The sequence below is a fragment of the Heptranchias perlo genome, chromosome 1, assembly GCF_035084215.1.
Source record: "Heptranchias perlo isolate sHepPer1 chromosome 1, sHepPer1.hap1, whole genome shotgun sequence".
Classification (NCBI taxonomy): domain Eukaryota; kingdom Metazoa; phylum Chordata; class Chondrichthyes; order Hexanchiformes; family Hexanchidae; genus Heptranchias; species Heptranchias perlo.
Window position 1 is genome coordinate 21243524 of NC_090325.1, and position 19716 is coordinate 21263239.

At 42.3% G+C, this 19716-nt stretch overlaps 1 protein-coding gene and 1 long non-coding RNA gene across 3 annotated transcripts in view; one reads left to right on the forward strand and one right to left on the reverse strand.

Moving 5' to 3' along the window:
- On the reverse strand, positions 1-15797 carry mavs (mitochondrial antiviral signaling protein). Of its 2 annotated transcripts, none has more exons than XM_067982046.1 (5): positions 15707-15797; positions 13089-13223; positions 12096-12273; positions 8374-8906; positions 1-6178 (listed from the first exon to the last, which is right to left on the reverse strand). In XM_067982046.1, exons 2-5 carry the CDS (start codon positions 13203-13205, stop codon positions 4577-4579), a joined length of 2430 nt encoding a protein of 809 aa, XP_067838147.1. In that variant the 5' UTR covers positions 13206-13223; positions 15707-15797; the 3' UTR covers positions 1-4576. The 2 variants fall into 2 exon arrangements, with proteins under 2 accessions (XP_067838147.1, XP_067838138.1); XM_067982037.1 differs by having other exon boundaries at positions 15643-15797.
- Positions 6096-19716, forward strand: part of LOC137320267 (uncharacterized) — a 23177-nt gene continuing 9556 nt past the window's right edge. The window contains exons 1-2 of the long non-coding RNA XR_010962424.1: positions 6096-6198; positions 6825-6956. This is a non-coding gene — a long non-coding RNA (uncharacterized lncRNA). The remainder of the gene's footprint in view (positions 6199-6824; positions 6957-19716) is intronic.

Here is a 19716-nt window from a genome sequence, read left to right on the forward strand (position 1 = left end):
TGTTCCTACAGGTTATATTTTATTAAAATACTTATTCTTTTTATTACAGGTTCAAGTACATCATGTGTAAGTGCTCAAGGTGGTGAAAATTCACTCTACCCCTCACCTAACTTATCCCAGCCGCTTCGTAATTCATGAAAAATTAAACGTAGGTTTTCAGATTCCAATTTTTTTTGAGGTAATGTATGAGCTAAGGGTAGGCTAACCGCTATATGTTATCTTACTAGCTCATCTGAGGCCAAATGCTTTCGGTGGTCAAGAAAGGGGAGACGGGGTCCTGCCACTGATGCTTTTGACTGCCCTCCAAGTGGCACATGAACACAGCCTTGGGAAGACAATGCATCGGATTTTAGAGTCATAGAGTTATACAGCACGGATAGAGGCCCTTCGGCCCATCGTGTCCGCGCCGGCCATCAGCCCTGTCTACTCTAATCCCATATGGGCCATACTATCCTCCAGCTCGAGCAATAAAGCACATCTCTGCAGATCTTTCAACTTCCCTGGGGGGTAGTAAAACGGGCAGTAGCGGATCGGCCGCCCATTATACACACTGTGCGATTTTCCTTTTCATTGAAGTTAGTAGTAAGTGTTTATTATTACAGTAATAATCACAGTGTTCCTTCTGGCAGTAAGTTTATTATTAGTTGTTAAAGGAGTAGCTTCAAAAATAAAACTGGCCTCTGGCTGATTGGAAATTGGCCCCAAAAGCTGGATCACATGCAATTCTACAAATTGAAGCAGTTATGTCTCAGATGTGACCTGGTCAGTACGTGACACATTTATGCATCGTACCAGTAAGGGCTGCTGCAGAATTAAATTATTCTTCTGCAGAGCGAGCAGTCTGACATTACAACAGTGACTACACTTCAAAAGTACTTCACTGGCTGTAAAGTGCTTTGGGAGATCCTGAGGTTGTGAAAGGCACTATATAAATACAAGACTTTCTTTTTTGACTGAGGTAACTCATATATGGCATTATTCTGGGAAAGTAATAGCATCCTTTCAGAAAAGGGTTAATTATAGAAATTGTGATAACTAGCATTGAAAAGTTCTGTTACAGATACCATGCAGTGAACAACAACAGCAACTTGTTTTATTAGCACCTTTAACATAGAAAACGCTGCAAGGCACTTCACAGAGGAAAGAGAAAAATAATATAAATATATAAGGGAACAAATGCCAAACTACGAATGCAGAAATTGTGAGAGCTCACTCCTACCAATACTGTCGCAGATGCATCTTTCCATGAAAGTATTGGTAGGAGTGACCACCACACAGTCCTTGTAGAGACGAAGTCCCGTCTTCACACTGAGGACACCATCCAATGTACTAAATGCGATAGATTCAGAACAGATCTAGAAGCTCAAAACTGGGCATCCATGAGGCGCTGTGGGCCATCAGCAGCAGCAGAATTGTATTCCAGCACAATCTGTAACCTCATGGCCCGGCATATTCCTCACTCTACCATTACTAACAAGCCAGGGGATCAACCCTGGTTCAATGAAGAGTGCCAGGAGCAGCACCAGGTGCACCCAAAAATAAGGACCCGACCTGGTGAAGCTACAATTCAGGACTACATGCATGCTAAACAGCGGAAGCAACATGCTGTAGACAGAGCTAAGCGATTCCACAACCAACGGATCAGATCAAAACTCTGCAGTCCTGCCACATCCAGTCGTGAATGGTGGTGGACAATTAAACAACTAATGGGAGGAAGAGGCTCTGTAAACATTCCCATCGTCAATGATGGCAGAGTCCAGCACGTGAGTGCAAAAGACAAGGCTGAAGCGTTTGCAACCATCTTCAGCCAGAAGTGCCGAGTGGATGATCCATCTCGGCCTCCTCCCGATATCCCCACCATCACAGAAGCTGTCTTCAGCCAATTTGATTCACTCCACGTGATATTAAGAAACAGCTGAGTGCACTGGATACAACAATGGCTATGGGCCCCAACAACAACCCGACTGTAGTACTGAAGACTTGTGCTCCAGAACTAGCCGCACCTCTAGCCAATCTGTTCCAGTACAGCTACAACACTGCAGTAGTGTCCTAGGCCCAACATCTTCAGCTGCTTCATCAATGACCTTCCTTCCATCATAAAGTCAGAAATGGGGATGCTCGCTGATGATTGCACAGTGTTCAGTTCCATTCACAACCCCTCAGATTCTGAAGCAGTCCGTGCCCGCATGCAGCAAGACCTGGACAACATCCAGGCTTGGGCCAATAAGTGGCAAGTAACGTTCACGCCAGACAAGTGTCAGGCAATGACCATCTCCAACGAGAGAGTCTAACCACCTCCCCTTGACATTCAATGGCATTACCATCGCCGAATCCCCCACCATCAACATCCTGGGGAGTCACCATTGACCAGAAACTTGACTGGACCAGCCGCATAAATACTGTGGCTATAAGACCAGGTCAGAGGCTGGGTATTCTGCGGCGAGTGACTCACCTCCTGACACCCCAAAGCCTTTCCACCATCTACAAGGCACAAGTCAGGAGTGTGATGGAATACTCTCCACTTGCCTGGATGAGTGCAGCTCCAATAACACTCAAGAAGCTCAACACCATCCAGGACAAAGCAGCCCGCTTGATTGGCACCCTATCGACCACCCTAAACATTCACTGCCTTCACCACCGGCGCACCATGGCTGCAGTGTGTACCATCTACAGGATTCACTGCAGCAATTTGCCAAGGCTTCTTCGACAGCACCTTCCAAACCCGCAACCTCTACCACCTAGAACAACAAGGGCAGCAGGCACATGGGAACAACACCACCTGCACGTTCCCCTCCAAGTCACACACCATCCCGACTTGGAAATATATCGTCGTTCCTTCATCGTCGCTGAGTCAAAATCCTGGAACTCCCTACCTAACAGCACTGTGGGAGAACCTTCACCACACGGACTGCAGCGGTTCAAGAAGGCGGCTCACCACCACCTTCTCAAGGGCAATTAGAGATGGGCAATAAATGCTGGCCCTGCCAGCAATGCCCACATCCCATGAACAAATTTTTTTTAAAAGCTTGAGTGAAAAGCCGGGAAAAGAGAGGCAGAGGTGTTTAGGAAGGAAAAATAGAGCTGAGGCAGCTGAAGATATTGTCACTAATGGTGGCGGAAAGGGAGATATTGTCACTAATGGTGACAAAGGACACTGGAGTTTGGTTCACCCATTACTCTATCTTCTCTGGCCGACCTGAGCTTTTGGTCCCACAATGCTTCACACTTGAAATTCTTCTCCTTGTCGTTAAATCCCTCCAAGGCCTTACCCCTTTCCAGCTCTGTAACTTACTTCAGCTCAATCATCCTCCTCAAACTCTCTCTCCCTGCGAATCGGGCCTCAGACGCAACCTTCGGCCCATTGTTAGCGACAATGCCTTCAGCCGTCTATGTCCCACTCTCTGCAATTACCTCCTTAAACCCTTCCACCTCGCCTCTTTTAAGACCCTTCTTAAAACCCACCCCTTTGGTCAAGTTTTTGGTCACCCTCCAAATCTCCCCTCCTTCGGCTTGGTGTCTGTTTTCCTTCACACCGGGACATTTTTCTACAAAGGTAATGGTGGTGGTTGTTGTCAGGCAGGAGGAAGTTGCAAAAAGAGAATGGAGTGAGGCCATGGAGAGATTTGAAGAGCAGGATGATAATTTTAAATTTAACACGCTTGAGGACTGGGAGCCAATGTAGGTCATTGAGGACAAGAACATAGGACTTAATGTGGAACAGGTGGATGGATTTTTGGACCAAATGAAGTTTATGGAGGGTGATGGATGGGAGGCCAGTGAAGAAAACAGAAGAGAAAGAGAAATGGAATCTAGAGGTATTAAACCCATAGGTAAGGGTTTGAGCAGTAGAGGGACTGAGGTAGGGTAGAGACGAACAAGGTTGCAGAGGTAGAAATGAGCAGTCATGCTAATGGATAGGATGTGTGGTATGAAGCTCAGAATTGAACAGAACACCAAAGTTTCACATGGTCTGGTTCAGCCTGAGTGACGGCACCCGGAATGGGATGTAGCAGCTGCAAGGCAACAGAAATAATGGCTCTGGTTTTCTTGACATTCAGTCGGAGGACAGGTCTTTGAACTGGTATAAATAAAAGGAGGAACATTTTAAAGAAAAGATAACTGTGTTAAATGATGATTTGAGAAAGGAATTCAAAATTGCCAAACATTATTTACATCTCTGAAGACACTGTACTTGTATAGATATGAGCAAATTGTATAAAAATACAAATTGGTAGAATTATTTTGTTCAGGGTAAGATTTTTTTTAAAATTGTTGTAATTCATTTTTACTTTTGTGAAGCGCTGACTGTGAACTACATTTCTGTCAATTGCTTTGATGTTTTCAGTTAAACTCGGATATCCTGAAAAAGTTCCAACTACAGATTTGCAGTAAAAATGTAATGAGTACAAAATACCTCCCAAGCACATTTCACCAGAGCAGAAAGCAAATTATTCTCCTACAATTAACTGGACAATTAACTGAAATTCTATTGTAATCTTACAATCACTTCCATTTTGAAGAGCTATAAACACACATTAACTTTTAATAAATGTAATCTCTCGAGTCACACTGGGCCCTATTTACGATAGCATCTCCATACACACCCAGCAACAACTGCTGATACAAGAACAGCCATTGAAACAAGCACGTAATTAGGTTGCAATGAATCCACATTTGGGTTTACCGGCTGTTTGGGTTCTGACCTTTTCTGCGAGGCCGAAGAAACATGCTCGGTGGACAATGCATTAATAGAGCCTTCCCCGGAACCGCACCCGCTAAAATCTCCCAAGTTGGTTGCTTTAAATTCAGAATCATTTACTGCTTTACTTTCATAATCAGGTTTTTGATAAATGTGTACACTATGCTCCTTGATGTCCTCATTGCATACGCCTGTGTTTTCCACTTTAGGGTTAACGCCACATTTACCACGGCTCACTTCACTCTCATAGGAGTGTAATGATCCTCTCCCCGAAACAGCTTCTTTTAGGCTCAACTCTTTATCGGATTCTTGCTCTGTGAACCTGTCTTCATGTGACTGATTCCAATCAAAAGAATTCGATTCTGGTTCGCATTCATGCTCAGTAGTTTGGTTTTGATTTGACGCATTTTCTTGAACAGCATCTGTGTCGTCGATCTGAGCTGGTACTTGCACACCAAGTAACTGAAATGTCAGGAGCTGTGAGTTATTGTTCTGCAGATTTGCATTCTGGGAGCCTTGTTCCCCGTGAACACTTGGCTCATTGACACAGTCAGTATTAGTCGAACGGTCTCCAAAAGAGCAACCACTGTCGGAGGAACTTAGCATTAGATCACTGCTGGAAATTGTATCAATGCTGTTATTGACCTGCACATTTTTCATAAATTCAACTTCACAGCCAGCCCTATTTTCAACAGGGCATGTGCTTCTAAATGCAGGAACACTTTGTGCAACTTCAGTGTTACTCATCTGAACAGGCACTGCCTTAGACTGATGTTCAATATTTAGGTTTTGATTTAAAATGTCTTCTTGATCAGGGGCTTCACCTTCAGCTATTTTTTTCTGAGCATCAAAATTTAACTGTATATTCAATGGACTGTGAACATCATAAAAGCTTCTTTGCAGTTGATCATTCTGGTAGCCTCGTAGTGCCTGAATCTTTTGTTCCTTGATTAAGGTTTCGTCACTGAAATCACCTGAAACACTAGCTCCACTACTATTGCTGTCATCCAACATCAAAGGGCTGGCCTGTTTGGGTGTGTGTGTTGGATAAAGGTCAGTGAGCGGTGGTGAACTGTCCGAACTATTGCTTCTTGAAGTATCCACTGTGCTTTCACTGAGCTGTAAATCGCGACTTGTTACTGAACAACCAAATTCAGGGGGATTAGAGGCAGCCTCAGATACTGGCTGCATATTCTCAGCATCACTCCTCAGTACTTCTGGTTTTTCAATGCCCTGATAATCATCATCATTTGACTGATACGGAGGTCTGTGTGGGTGTACTTGTCTGCTTGTTGAAGGGACATCTGCTATAGCTTGATCAGTTTTTGTTCCTCCCGCAGCTTGATCAGTACTGGGCGTGAATATTTCATCCACTTTGCTTTTTTCACCAGAGGCATTTTGATCCGATTTTATGGTCCAATTCTTTGGAGTTTGGGGAGAGACACTGAGCTTTGATTGATCAGAAGTAACCATCTTCTCCTTGAAAAGTAAAAAAAAAGGTAAACTGAGAGCTAGATCCATCGAGACGATCATACAGTCCATTTCAATAAAGCAATAAAACACAAGCTATGTTTAACTATGTTTAAAATGTCCAAGTACCTATCCCCAAAAAACATACAATAATGAACTCCAATCCATAATTATAAACTTTCTACACCAAGTTCTATTTACTTACAAATTGTTCAATGTTTTCAAACTATTTTATGTTAGTTTTTATCATAGCAACCAACCCCCCCACCCCGCAAAATAAAAGGTTAGCATTTTTTGGCAGTGTGTCGGATGATCTGGCAGGAGTTAGTCAGTTGTTTGGGGTTGAGGTTTTGTCATTGCTTGCTCATCTTGCACAAGCATTTGATTTTGAAGCAAGAGCCACCAAACATCCGTTGCCAAACAGGCATTGCATTAATGTTTATAAGCCCTTTAAAGCATATACAAAGTTTCTTAGAGAAAAAAGACATGGCACAAGAAAAGCTATTTGGCCCATTATAACTATTTACTTTTCAGTAAGTTCAACACAGCCAGCTTTGAAATTGAAAATGATGCCAGGTTCTTAATGATATAGTCCTTCAGGTCATGCATAAATATGAACTAAACAAAATGCTTTCTTTTTATTATAACTCCACAGAAGATTCTTCCACACTTATGCTCTTTGGGTCACAACAGCACAAGCCAGAGGAGGAGCAGCTGTCTGCCAGAGCGCAAAGACGCAGATGTTGCTGAAGGAGAGGAAACGGAAGATGTGCAACAAAGTCAGGAGGTAATCTTTCATATGGATGTATCCTCCAAAGAGGTAAAAGGGAACACAGGTAAAAGGAAACACATTTTTGAAGTTCACAAGCCAGATTTGCAGCACATCATCTCACTATTTGCTGTGATGTACACACTTGTGGGACTTGCCTAGATGTTGCCATTCACATCTCCACAGAGTCAAGTGAAGGTCACCTTTGGTGGGGGGGGGGGGGGGTGCGGAGGGGGAAATGTTCAAACACAATCCAGCAACAGATGTGCTACTGCATTCTAAGGGTTAGCTTATGAAGAGTCTCTATTGAGGTTCCTCATAAAGCTCCTCAGACAGTGAAGTCCAAAATCTGTCAAAACAAAATGCAGATAATGTAACTGCAATCTGATTTTTATATGTTACAAATTTAATTACCTCAACCTTAATTCTGCACAATCACATTTTGATTCATATCTTCAACTTTGCTCTTGAACTGATTTATAATGCAGTAAAACTTAACACTTAATGGTTATAGAATCTTACAGCATAAAAGGAGGCCATTCAACCCTTCGTGCCTGCGCCGGCTCTTTGAAAGAGCTATCCAATTAGTCCCACTCCTCCGCTCTTTCCCCATAGCCCTGCAAAGGTTTCCTTTTCAAGTATACATCTAATTCCCTTTGAAAATTACTATTGAAGCTGCTTCCACCACTCTTTCAGGCAGTGCATTCCAGATCATAAGAACACTCTGCATAATAAAAATTCTCCTCATCTCCCCTCAGGTTCTTTTGCTAATTATCATCTGTGTCCTTTGGTTACCGACCTGCCCACCAGTGGAAACAGTTTCTCCTTATTCACTCCATCAAAACCAGTGATAATTTCGAACACCTCTAATAAATCTCCCCTTAACCTTCTCTGCTCTGAGGAGAACAATCCCAGCTTCTCTAGTCTCTACAAGTCCCTCTTCCTTGGTATCATTCTGGGAAATCTCCTCTACACCCTCTCCAGATCTAAACATATACAAAAATTTACTGCTGACATTCATATAATGTTTTAGAGTTACAAGTTATGTAATGAGGGCAATTTCTGTTAACTTTTAATGCAGTTAACTTGCCACAAGAGCTTTTTGTGTTCCCTGTCTACCATCTTCACCTGGTTGATTTTTTGACAGAGTAACTTCTTATACTAGTTGTACTCACTGCAAAGAGTTCTTTTGTAACACTTTTTTTATGTACTTTAGCTTTACTTAAATAGGAAAAAAGCAGTCAGCATTCAGAAACATTCATCCAGAAACAAACTTAAACCCCAAAAGACATACTAATCCATTTAAGAATTGTATATGGCCTTCAGTTAACTCTCTGGAGATCTGAATGGCAACATCACAGCATGATAAGGAGCATCAACGGTGGAGTTTCATATCATATTCATTAAGGACCAGAAGTACAAATTGTCACATTACCTGTAAGGGCAGCTTATAATCTTCGTTTCCCTCTCCATCCACCAAGTCTCCCATTTCTTGAATTGGTTTTTTAAACTCTTTGGATTTATGCTGAGGGGTTGAGTCAGAGGGGATCAAAGACGCAGAAGATGATGCAGTAGATGTGCTTGAGGCAGCAACCAATAATGCCGAGGACTGCTGATTGGCAGTGGGAGCCAAGAGCTGCACTGCAGGTTTGCCAGCCGAGGGCTGCTGCACAGCGGCGTAGGATGAGGGCTGGGTTGGCAAGTAGCCTGCAGAAGGAAAGCCTCTAGGAGAGGATTCTGAATTGTCAGGAACAGTGACTGAGCCCGATGGGTTATTTGGAAGTGAAACAGCGAATGGTGCTCTTAGGGGAGGAACAACGTGAACGGTTGAAGAGTCAGCAGCAGCATTATTAGGATGCGAAACAGCGAGCGGAGCTCTTGTGGGAGGAATGAGGTCAACGGTTGAAGAGTCAGCAGCAGCACTGTAAGCTTGCGGAACAGCAGAAGCACCTACATTTGCTACGGGACCTGCAAAAATACAATAGAGGTCATTAACTTTTTCAGTTACATTCCTTTTGAAATATGAGGCTATGTTGACCTTGCACTGAAGTCATGTGTAGTATCTTTTATAATAGCAACATTTTTGGTCTACTTATGGAACTGCTTTACCAAGTAAAGTACTGAACGGAATTAAAGTGCTTACAGATTTGACATTTTAACCATCACTGATCTGAACAACTGAATTTTCTAGGTCATCTCATTCTACTTTGATTGCTGACATATTACCATATAATATCACTTATACAACAACTCATGTATAATTCACCTCCCTGACTTTCCAGACATGGAGAAGAAAATGCTCGAGGTCAAGGAGAGGAGAACAGTGAAGACGATATAGGGAAAGAGCAAGGAGATAGTGGAGGAAGACAGGGAAGGGGACATGGGGAGAGAGCAAGAAGAAGAAAATAGACAACAAGTGCAAAAGAACGTGCGAGTGCAAGAGATGCAAGAAAGCACTCTAGGGAGACAGTGTGCGTGCACGAGACAGAGGGTGAGAGGCGAGAGAGAAAATTGAAGACAGCATACATGAGAGAAAACACACAAGACAAAGAGCATGTGCACAAGAGCACAAGTGAGACACTCAGCATGCGCAAGCAAGACAGAGAGCATATGAGCGACACTGTGAACAAGAGACAGAGTGCAGTCATATGAGAGAGAGAGGGAGAGACAAAGCATGATCAGGAGAGAGCAGAACTCGATAGAGTGAGAGATGGAGATTGCAACAGAGTGACTTAAATTCTAAGCAACATGCCTCTAGTCAATAAGAATCTCCAGACTGCAGACTGCAAATCAAATATTGAGGGCATCAAAACTGTGGTAAAAGCTTCTTGGTCTATATGGTGTTACTCACTCGCAAGTTTAGTTGTGCCTGGTGGCAATAGAGCTTGATCTACTAATGAATCATATAACTCATTTGAGGCTGTACATAACCCAGTGGAATGGACGTTTTAACAGTGTTCAGCGTGGCTGGGACATACTTCTTTTCCCCCACACGTGCAACATCATGCATGTTTTTAATATTCTGACTACACAAAAGTTCTTTCTTTGCATGAACTATTTTTTGCATTTTATCTGTGTAGGGTGTTAAAGAGGAATCAAAGGGACATCCACTACGACTTTGAGGACTCTATACATCAGTCAGCTCTAATTGTAACCAAGAGTAGACTTATGTTCTTACTCCCAGTCCAACTGTGGTAAATTTGCAAGTCTAAATGGAGAACAAGGGGGTGATTTTAAACCCCAAGAATGGGTGGGTTGGGGGCAGGTGGGAGTTGAAAATAGTTGTTTTTTGGATCACAACCGCTAAATTTTTGGACTTTGCATTCCCTGTGGGAAGCCTGTACTTTTCCGCACCGACATTAAACCCAGTAATAAAGCCGGGTTGTGGTCGCGACCCAAAAAACAACTATTTTCAACTCCCACCCGCCCCCAACCCACCCGTTCTTGGGATTTAAAATCACCCCCCAAATCTCAGACAACTGTTGTTTGTAAGTAAATGCATAAGATCAAGGACAGATCCCACTTTGAGTTAAGACTCTCTGGGATATGAAGGCCCAAATATGACTGGGGCCTTGTTGGTTAAGTATGAAACTCTCCTCCTCCTCTTTCCATTGCTCTCTTTCTAAGACAAGGTCATGCCTATTAGGATTGAACTGGATCACACTTTCAGGAAGAATCATGCTCCATCTCACAATTTTTCCTTTTAGCATTTTGAGTATCCTTATTAAGCCTCACAAGATTATCTGAAAAAGGGTGAGCACTTATGCAAATTGTGTAACATTGGGAGTTATCATAAGATTCATTCATAGTATCAGTAACTAGGAACAATCTATGGCTAGACAAAATTTCTAAAGAAATTATGTATCTATATATTAACAATCTTGCTATGTGCACACTTTCTGTCCACAAACCTTGCTTCCCGCTGTCATGATTTTTGATAATGCTTTAATATCAAGATTTATATAAATATTTTAGAATGGCATTTCCCTTCATAACTGGTTGCCTCCTACAGTTTGTTGATGAACCAATCCAATCACCCAAAATGCTTTTTTGAAAAAGTCTGCCATTTTTTCCTCAGTAACTGAAAATTCTAATTTTCCAAATTCCAAAACTCAGTTGGTAGAACTCGACCCTCGGAGTCAGAGGGTTTTGGGTTTAACTCTCATTATGGACTTGAGCACATAATCTAGGCCAATACTTCATTGCAGTTTTGAGGGTTTGTGACTGTCAGAGATATTACCTTTCAAATGAGACATTAAACCAAAGTCCGATCTGTCTGTTCACATGGACAGAAAATATCTCATGACACTTTTTGGAGAAGAGCAGAACTATCTCCTACTGTCCTGGCCCAAATTTCCTCCCTTAACGAACACCACCACAAAAAAAAATTAATTGGTTATTCCTCTCATTTACTGTTTGTATTATCTTGCAGTGCATACTATGGCTCCTGCATTTACCTATATAACAGTGACTACACATCAAAAGTAATTAATTGGCTGTGAAGTGCTTTGTGACATCTGGTGGGCATGAAAGATGATATACATGTTCTTGCTCAGTCCCTCTAACGCCTGCCTCAAGTACCCCAAGCTCTGGCTCTGCTCACTTCCAGGCACCAAAGCCTGCCCCCGAGTGCTCAAATCTGCTCGCTATCCTCCTAGCCACACCCACAAAGCTCTAGCTACCTTCCACTAAGGCGAACCAATCATCTCAAGCTCGCTGAATTCAAGCCTTATTCCCTAGTCAGGGCACAGTGAAGTGCTGCTGCAGACTGGAACACAAGTGTTAAGTGGGCAGACAATTTCAATGGCTGATTTACAAAGAAGTTACAGTTATGGAAGCAGTCTGTGTTGGGACTTGCATTTTGTGGAGCACTGCTCCTACTACATCTATAAAATGAAAACAGAGAAACAGTACTGTGAGCTGAGCTGACACTCGTGATGCCTTTGCATAACCCTAAAAGTTGCACAGTTGTGCCGCCCTATCCCTGGGTTTGGGAATAGACTGTTCATTTGTATGTGAAGGTCAAACACATGAATGAAAATTGTGATTTTTGTTGGTGCTTCTTACTTGGTGGATATTGTCAATTTCAAAAACAATGAAAAAACAGATAATCATAATGTAAACTTTTGATGCAAGAATCACCACCACAATACTTACGTCTTGGAGCTAGAGATTCAAGTTTACGCTCCAAATCGTCTGCAAGATGATTGTACTCATTTCTCCGTAGAGCATTGATCAACTGCCTTTCCCAGTTCTGCCTTCTTCTAACAGAATCCAATAAAGTGGGTACAGCTGACTCATTGCCTTCATGTTTGGCTTCAGCTTTTATTTTTTCCTAAAGGGGTGAAAGGAAGAGCTTTTTGTCTTAAGTACATGTTTCAGGAAAAGAATTAGGAAAAAAATCGTTTTCTTTCCATTCCACCTGTTAAAAAGCCACCTCGTTTTCAAACTAATTTCATCTAGTTTCTCAACTTTTTGTTTAGATAGGCCATTCACAGATCTTTTCATCCCCAACTATTTGCATTTTTTTAAATGTCTTTCCATCACCTCACTGCTGATCTATTTTTAAAATGATCTAACAGTTTTCTATTAAGCAACTTACAAGTTATACAACTCATTAATTCATTGAGCGAGGGTGTGATTAAGTAGATCGATAGCTGCAGAAATGTCATGGTGAATGGAGGGCCAAGGGCTAGACAGTTGGGAATTTGAAAGTACCATTTGTAAGTGACTTGGGGGAAGTTATTTTTTCCCCCAGGGACAGATACAGAAGGAAGTGGGATATCTGCATATTTCATTCACACTTTCACTTCATAAGTCAAATCAAATCATTCAGTCTTGAAATATTTTCTGCATTCCAATCACAACCAGGTCCCATGTGATGTTTTTAAATCATCCATTGTGATACTGGTATCACAAGGTCAAAGCAACTCTACAAATTCCAACTCCAAAAGCACCACAGGCAAAACAGCTGCTATAAACACAGCTAACAAAAGTTTTTAACATATAAAAAGTAACTTTAACCATATGAAATTAATAGAAATTGCATGTAGTTTGACTCAAAAAAATGAAATATTATCAATTTTGTTAGTTTCTTGGTTCTTATTAGAAAGGATTTGTAATTTTCTGTAGCGATAGAAATGGAATTACCTGGTCCATCTGAGTAAGGCAATGGAGATGTGGTAACAATTCCAATGTATTTATTATCAAGAAATCAGACATTCTCCTCCTTATGTACTTGTACAGCTCATCACTCACAAACGACATTGTGATTTGTTTTTAAACCTTGGAAAAAAAAAACTTTACTGGGTTAATCCTCCATTCTTTCCTGTACACAGAGTCAAAACAATCTTAAATATTTACTAGAGAACATCAATGGTACGGTTAGAAATAACAGCCTCAAAATTTAAAAACAAAGCGGCACCAAGTCCTACAAGTTGTAGTTATGTACACCTATAGCACAGACTCCAGAGCAACTGCCTCCCAGTCAGATGATCAGAGATCTTGCATCCTTTGGACATCCAGTGTTGTTAGGAGCAAGTTTTGCCCATTCTTGTTTGAGTCAGAGAGGCAGGATCCCCTCAATATTGCATAGAGGGGAAAGAAAACGTGACGAAATCAGCTGGCTCTGCTGAAAGTGCGTGCGCGATCCCTTGAGCCGGCAGCAATAAAATAAGAGAATTCCACACCACAGAATGAAAGGCCATTCCAGCTGAAGGTGGCTGCGCAGGGGCAAATAGCTCCTGTACAGAGAGGGGAACAAAATGAAATGGTTAAAACAAAAAAAATTACTTCAAAAATAAAATTTAGCCAATCTACTCTCTCCTCCGTGGCCTCCCAAACTTCACACCTATTTACGACCCTTCAATTTTGACAGTAGATAACCTCTAAACAAACTTGCATGTACAAATAAAACTTTGAGTTCATTACTTGCAAACATCCTATTGTGTTGCTCACAGTAAATCAGAGTATGCATGTTTTTAGGACTAAAAATGTATTCCTTGTAAAACAGATTGAAAGTGAAAGACCTTGAATTTATATAGCGTCTTTCACGACCTCAGAGCACCAAACGGTATGTAAGGCAGGAGAAGGCAGATGCAATGCTATTAGTCTAGAGCACAATAATAAAATTTGTCAGGCATCTGATTACTCCTCCCAGTCAGCGTCCACTCTCTCTTAATATTACTATCAGTCTTAGAAGTCTTCCTCAGTTCCCCATAGAATTGCCTTGTTGTATTACAGATGGCTGTTGTTGTAGAAGCAACACTACAAAGCCAAACTTCAGGCCAATATTTAAAAGTGCAATGAACCACAAGCATTACATGTTAAGCAGTTTTGTTGTAGGATGAAAGCACGAGACATACATTGACGATGGTGGTCTGACAAAAGCAGCATTGGGAATAAATCTGACTTCTGTGGATCTGAAAAAAACCCCAGTCCATTGCTGTGCAAAGCTCTGCAGTGCTACCAGTTTTCGGCCTCCGTTCGCGTAGGCGAATCAGCTACTTACAAGTCAGACTTGCAGTGCCAAGAGTTAAGTGATCTTGTACCGCACATTAATTTGTGATCCTCTTATGCAATAACAGATAGGTCCTTTTAATTTATCTCATGTTTATTGTATTGATACGGCATTCCTCTGTGAATTTAATGGAGGCATTGCCCATTTAAAATAACCAGCTGATCTGATTTGGTCTGGCAGCCTTCTGACAAGCTGGCATATGGGTTGGGACACTGTCAGTTTAAAAATCTCACAGTTGGCATGTGTGATATTGTGCATTGTACTCATTACAAAAGCAGCATATTTTCTGATTTACCATTAGCAGTGCCAAGGGAGGACTGCTGCTCCGGGTAAAACTGCTGCACTGAGAAAATTTACACCCAGCAAACGAAAGACAAAATGGCAGTGGTGCAGAAGAGAGACCTGGTGAAAATGTTTTCTCGAGGCACTCTGGCCTCTGCTCAGCAGCACTTCTGCAGAATGGTTGGTGAGGAAGTAAATTTGTGTCCCACTATGGCACCCATGTGTTGGTACTCCACCATGTTATCCCATACAGATTACCCCATGGATATCATACTGGTCTTTATACAAGTATTTAAGGATTTTAATTTTTTTTCTCTGAAACCCTCATTTTCTTTGAACAAATCTGCAATTTTAGCAGATAGGGCCCCCCATTTTTCACAACTGAGCTGAAATACATCCAAATCCTCTTCAACATAGGATTAAAAACCAAAATCATCACGAACAACTTGACCATATAACATACTGTGTGCAAAAAAAGGCCTGCAACAGAAATTCAAAACCAGGAAGTCAGGTTTCAAGCACTGCACTAGTCGATCGAAGAACTGGTTTCATTTTCCGTCTAGGGCATGGCGTATATTCCCTTCCCCGATAGCGTATCTTTTTATATTTAAGTAGCCAAATAAATACAATAACAATATCAATTGCTGATATTTTGTTACAACCGCGTACCTCAGTTCCCTCCCCTCCATTAATCGACTGAGCAGAGCAACGTCTCGAACAAAAAAAAGCCAGCCTCTGGAATATAATATATTAAAAAGCACCGACTTGATGTTTTAAAATGTTACCTAAACAAATTAGTTTTGCACGGAGCGTTCTTTTTTAACCGGTTCATGTCGCTGTGTTAAAACAAAGGACAAATCGCGCTAAAAGCGAAAATCGTTTAAACTAAAACCAAAAACAGACCTGGTGTTAAAAGTTTAACCCTTGCTATCTTGGCTGTCACTTTCACCTGTGCGATTCCGCTCACCTGTGCGATTCCGCTCTGGCCTCCGGTAAAGTCTCAGATCACCTTCACTCGGTCAAAAAGGACACTCCTCGGGTCCGCCTGCAGCTCCGACCTCTCTCCGCTCACATTCGCAGCTTCACCGGCTCGCTCCACTCTCCCATTCGTTCATGCTCACATCATTCACAGACTTACACGCCTATTCATTTATATATATATATATATATATAAACTGTAAGTGAATGCCCACAGGAACCCGAAAGTTCAACCAGAGGAGAGGATCCGGAAAGTTGAATCCATGTATGGAACACAGGAACAGGCCACTCAGCCCCTCTTGTCTGTCCCCTCATTCAGTTAGATCTTGTTATGATCTGTACCTCAGCTCCATTTACCAGCTTTTGTTCCATAGCTGTTCTTGTCTTTCCTTAAGAATACATGGAAAAAGTAATCATTCAGAATATTTATTATTTTGTTTCAAGCCAGTCTGCCTTTTTTTATGCTTTTCATCTCTTCCTTGACTGGCCTCTTACTATTATGTTTAGCTTCAGCTGCTATGGTTTTTTTTCCAGGTCTCTCTTTGCCTCTTTGATTACCCTTTTAAAGTGTTTCTGGTTTTTTTTGTATTCATCCTATAAGCCCCTTCCCTTTTTTTCCCAACAGGACCTGTAGAGGTAATCTTTCCTTTTTATCCCAGTTTTAATTTGTTAGTTAATCTATTTAGAATCACATTTGTTTTGTCTGAGCTTGTTGATTTTTCAGCATGTGCTTGTCTTCCATGCTCAGCATTATTCTGATTCCTTTAAATGTGCACCACTTAATTTTCTACTGAAGTGTTTGTTGAGCAACCTCCCTCAATTGATTTGCTTTAGTCATTCCCCTATTTCATCAAATGTAGCCCTTTTAAAGTTATACATGTCTCCTGGACTTAGGTATTTCTAACTCCCAGGTCATGTTAAACTTTATGATCTGTGATCACTGTTCCAAATGGATGCTATAACTTCCATATCTTGTACATTTTCTGGATCATTAATTAATACCAGATCAAGATTAGCCTCTTGTGGTTTCCTTGTTGCACCGATCATGACGCAGTCATGCATTACATTTACCACTTGAGTCTAAACCACTTGATTTTTCCCAGTTTAGATATGGTTGATTGAAGTCTCCCATTAAAATAACTTTCCTGTTTTCAACATACCCTTCTTATCTCTTCAGTGAGTAAACTGTCCTCTTTGTTACACTAACCTGGTTGTCTATAGCCTACCTCGAGTGTTAGCTTGGATTTTTTTAGGATTAGAGATGTTTAATGTGAATAGTTTATTTTGCACAAGATCAACTTTTTTTACCTTCTGGGTGTTGCTGACATATAAGACTTTATCACCTCTGTTTTTGTCTATTCTGCTTTTTCTGAACACTCCATAGCTCTGAATGTTATATTAATTTCCCATTATATAATAGTTCCCAATGGATACAACAGCCTCTGGTTCCACCATCTTATTTCTAATGCTTATAGCATTGGTATGTATATGTCTCATTTATGTCTCACAGGCCAGTCAGGGGAAGCTTTTAGAAACGATAATCCGAGACAAAATTTAACAGTCACTGAGACAAGTTTGGATTAATTAAGGAAAGCCAGCACGGATTTGTTAAAGGCAAATCGTGTTTAACTAACTTGAATGAGTTTTTTGATGAGGTAACAGGGAGGGTTGATGAGGACAACGCGGTTGATGTCGTGTATATGGACTTCCAAGAGGCGTTTGATAAAGTGCCAAATAATAGGCTTGTCAGCAAAATTGAAGCCCATGGAATAAAAGGGGCAGTAGTACCATGGATACGAAATTGGCTAAGGGACAGGAAACAGAGAGTAGTGGTGAACGGTTGTTTCTCAGACTGGAGGGAGGTATACAGTGTGTTCCCCAGGGGTCGGTACTAGGACCACTGCTTTCCTTGATATATATTTATGACTTGGACTTGGGTGCAGAGGCCACAATTTCAAAATTTGCAGATGACACAAAACTTGGAAGTGTAGTGAACAGTGAGGAGGATAGTGATAGACTTCAAGAGGACGTAGACAGGCTGGTGGAATGGGCGGACATGTGACAGATGAAATTTAATGCAGAGAATTGCGAAGTGATACATTTTGGTAGGAAGAATGAGATGCAGCAATATAAACTAAAGGGTACAATTCTAAAGGGGTGCGTGAACAGAGAGATCTGGGGGTATATCTGGGTACGGTAGCATAGTGGTTATGTTACTGGGCTAGTAATCCAGAGGCCTGGACTAAAATCCAGAGTCATGAGTTCAAATCCCGCCATGGCAGCTGGCGAATTTAAATTCGATTAATTAATTAAATTCAATTAATTAAATAAAAATCTGGAATTAAAATACTAGTACCAGTAATGATGGCCATGAAACTACCGGATTGTCGTAAAAACCCATCTGGTTCATTAATGTCCTTCAGGGAAGGAAGCCTGCCACCCTTACCCGGTCTGGCCTATATGTGACTCCAGACCCACAGCAATGTGGTTGATTCTTAATTGCCCTCTGAAATGGCCTAGCAAGCCACTCAGTTGTAAAATCTCGCTACGAAAAGTCATAATAAGAATAAAACCGGACGGACCACCCGGCATCGGACCACGAGGCACCGGACACGACAACGGCAAAACACCAAGCCCAGTCGACCCTGCAAGGTCCTCCTTACTAACATCTGGGGACTTGTGCCAAAATTGGGAGAGCTGTCCCACAGACTAGTCAAGCAACAGCCTGACATAGCTTTACTCACAGAATCATACCTTTCAGCCAACGTCCCAGACTCTTCCATCACCATCCCTGGGTATGTCCTGTCCCACCGGCAGGACAGACCGACCAGAGGTGGCGGTACAGTAATATACAGTCAGGAGGGAGTGGCCCTGGGAATCCTCAACATTGACTCTGGACCCCATGAAATCTCATGGCATCAGGTCAAACATGGGCAAGGAAACCTCCTGCTGATTACCACCTACCGTCCTCCCTCAGCTGATGAATCAGTCCTCCTCCATGTTGAACACCACTTGGAGGAAGCACTGAGGGTAGCAAGGGCAGAAAATGTACTCTGGGGGGGGGAATTCAATGTACATCACCAAGAGTGGCTCGGTAGCACCACTACTGACCGAGCTGGCCGAGTCCTGAAGGACATAGCTGCTAGACTGGGCCTGCGGCAGGTGGTGAGCGAACCAACACGAGGGAAAAACTTACTTGACCTCGTCCTCACCAATCCACCTGTCGCAAATGCATCTATCCATGACAGTATTGGTAGGAGTGACCACCGCACAGTCCTCGTGGAGATGAAATCCCGTCTTCGTACTGAGGACACCATCCAACGTGTTGTGTGGCACTACCACCGTGCTAAATGGGATAGATTCAGAACAGATCTAGCAGCTCAAAACTGGGCATCCATGAGGCGCTGTGGGCCATCAGCAGCAGCAGAATTGTATTCCAGCACAATCTAACCTCATGGCCCGGCATATTCCTCACTCTACCATTACCAACAAGCCAGGGGTTCAATGAGGAGTGTAGAAGAGCATGCCAGGAGCAGCACCAGGCGTACCTAAAAATGAGGTGCCAACCTGGTGAAGCTACAACTCAGGACTACATGCATGCTAAACAGCGGAAGCAACATGCTATAGACAGAGCTAAGCGATTCCACAACCAACGGATCAGATCAAAGCTCTGCAGTCCTGCCACATCCAGTCGTGAATGGTGGTGGACAATTAAACAACTAACGGGAGGAGGAGGCTCTGCAAACATCCCCATTCTCAATGATGGCAGAGTCCAGCACGTGAGTGCAAAAGACAAGGCTGAAGCGTTTGCAACCATCTTCAGCCAGAAGTGCCGAGTGGATAATCCATCTCAGCCTCCTCCCGATATCCCCACCATCACGGAAGCCAGTCTTCAGCCAATTCGATTCACTCCACGTGATATCAAGAAACGGCTGAGTGCACTGGATACAGCAAAGGCTATGGGCCCTGACAACATCCCAGCTGTAGTGCTGAAGACTT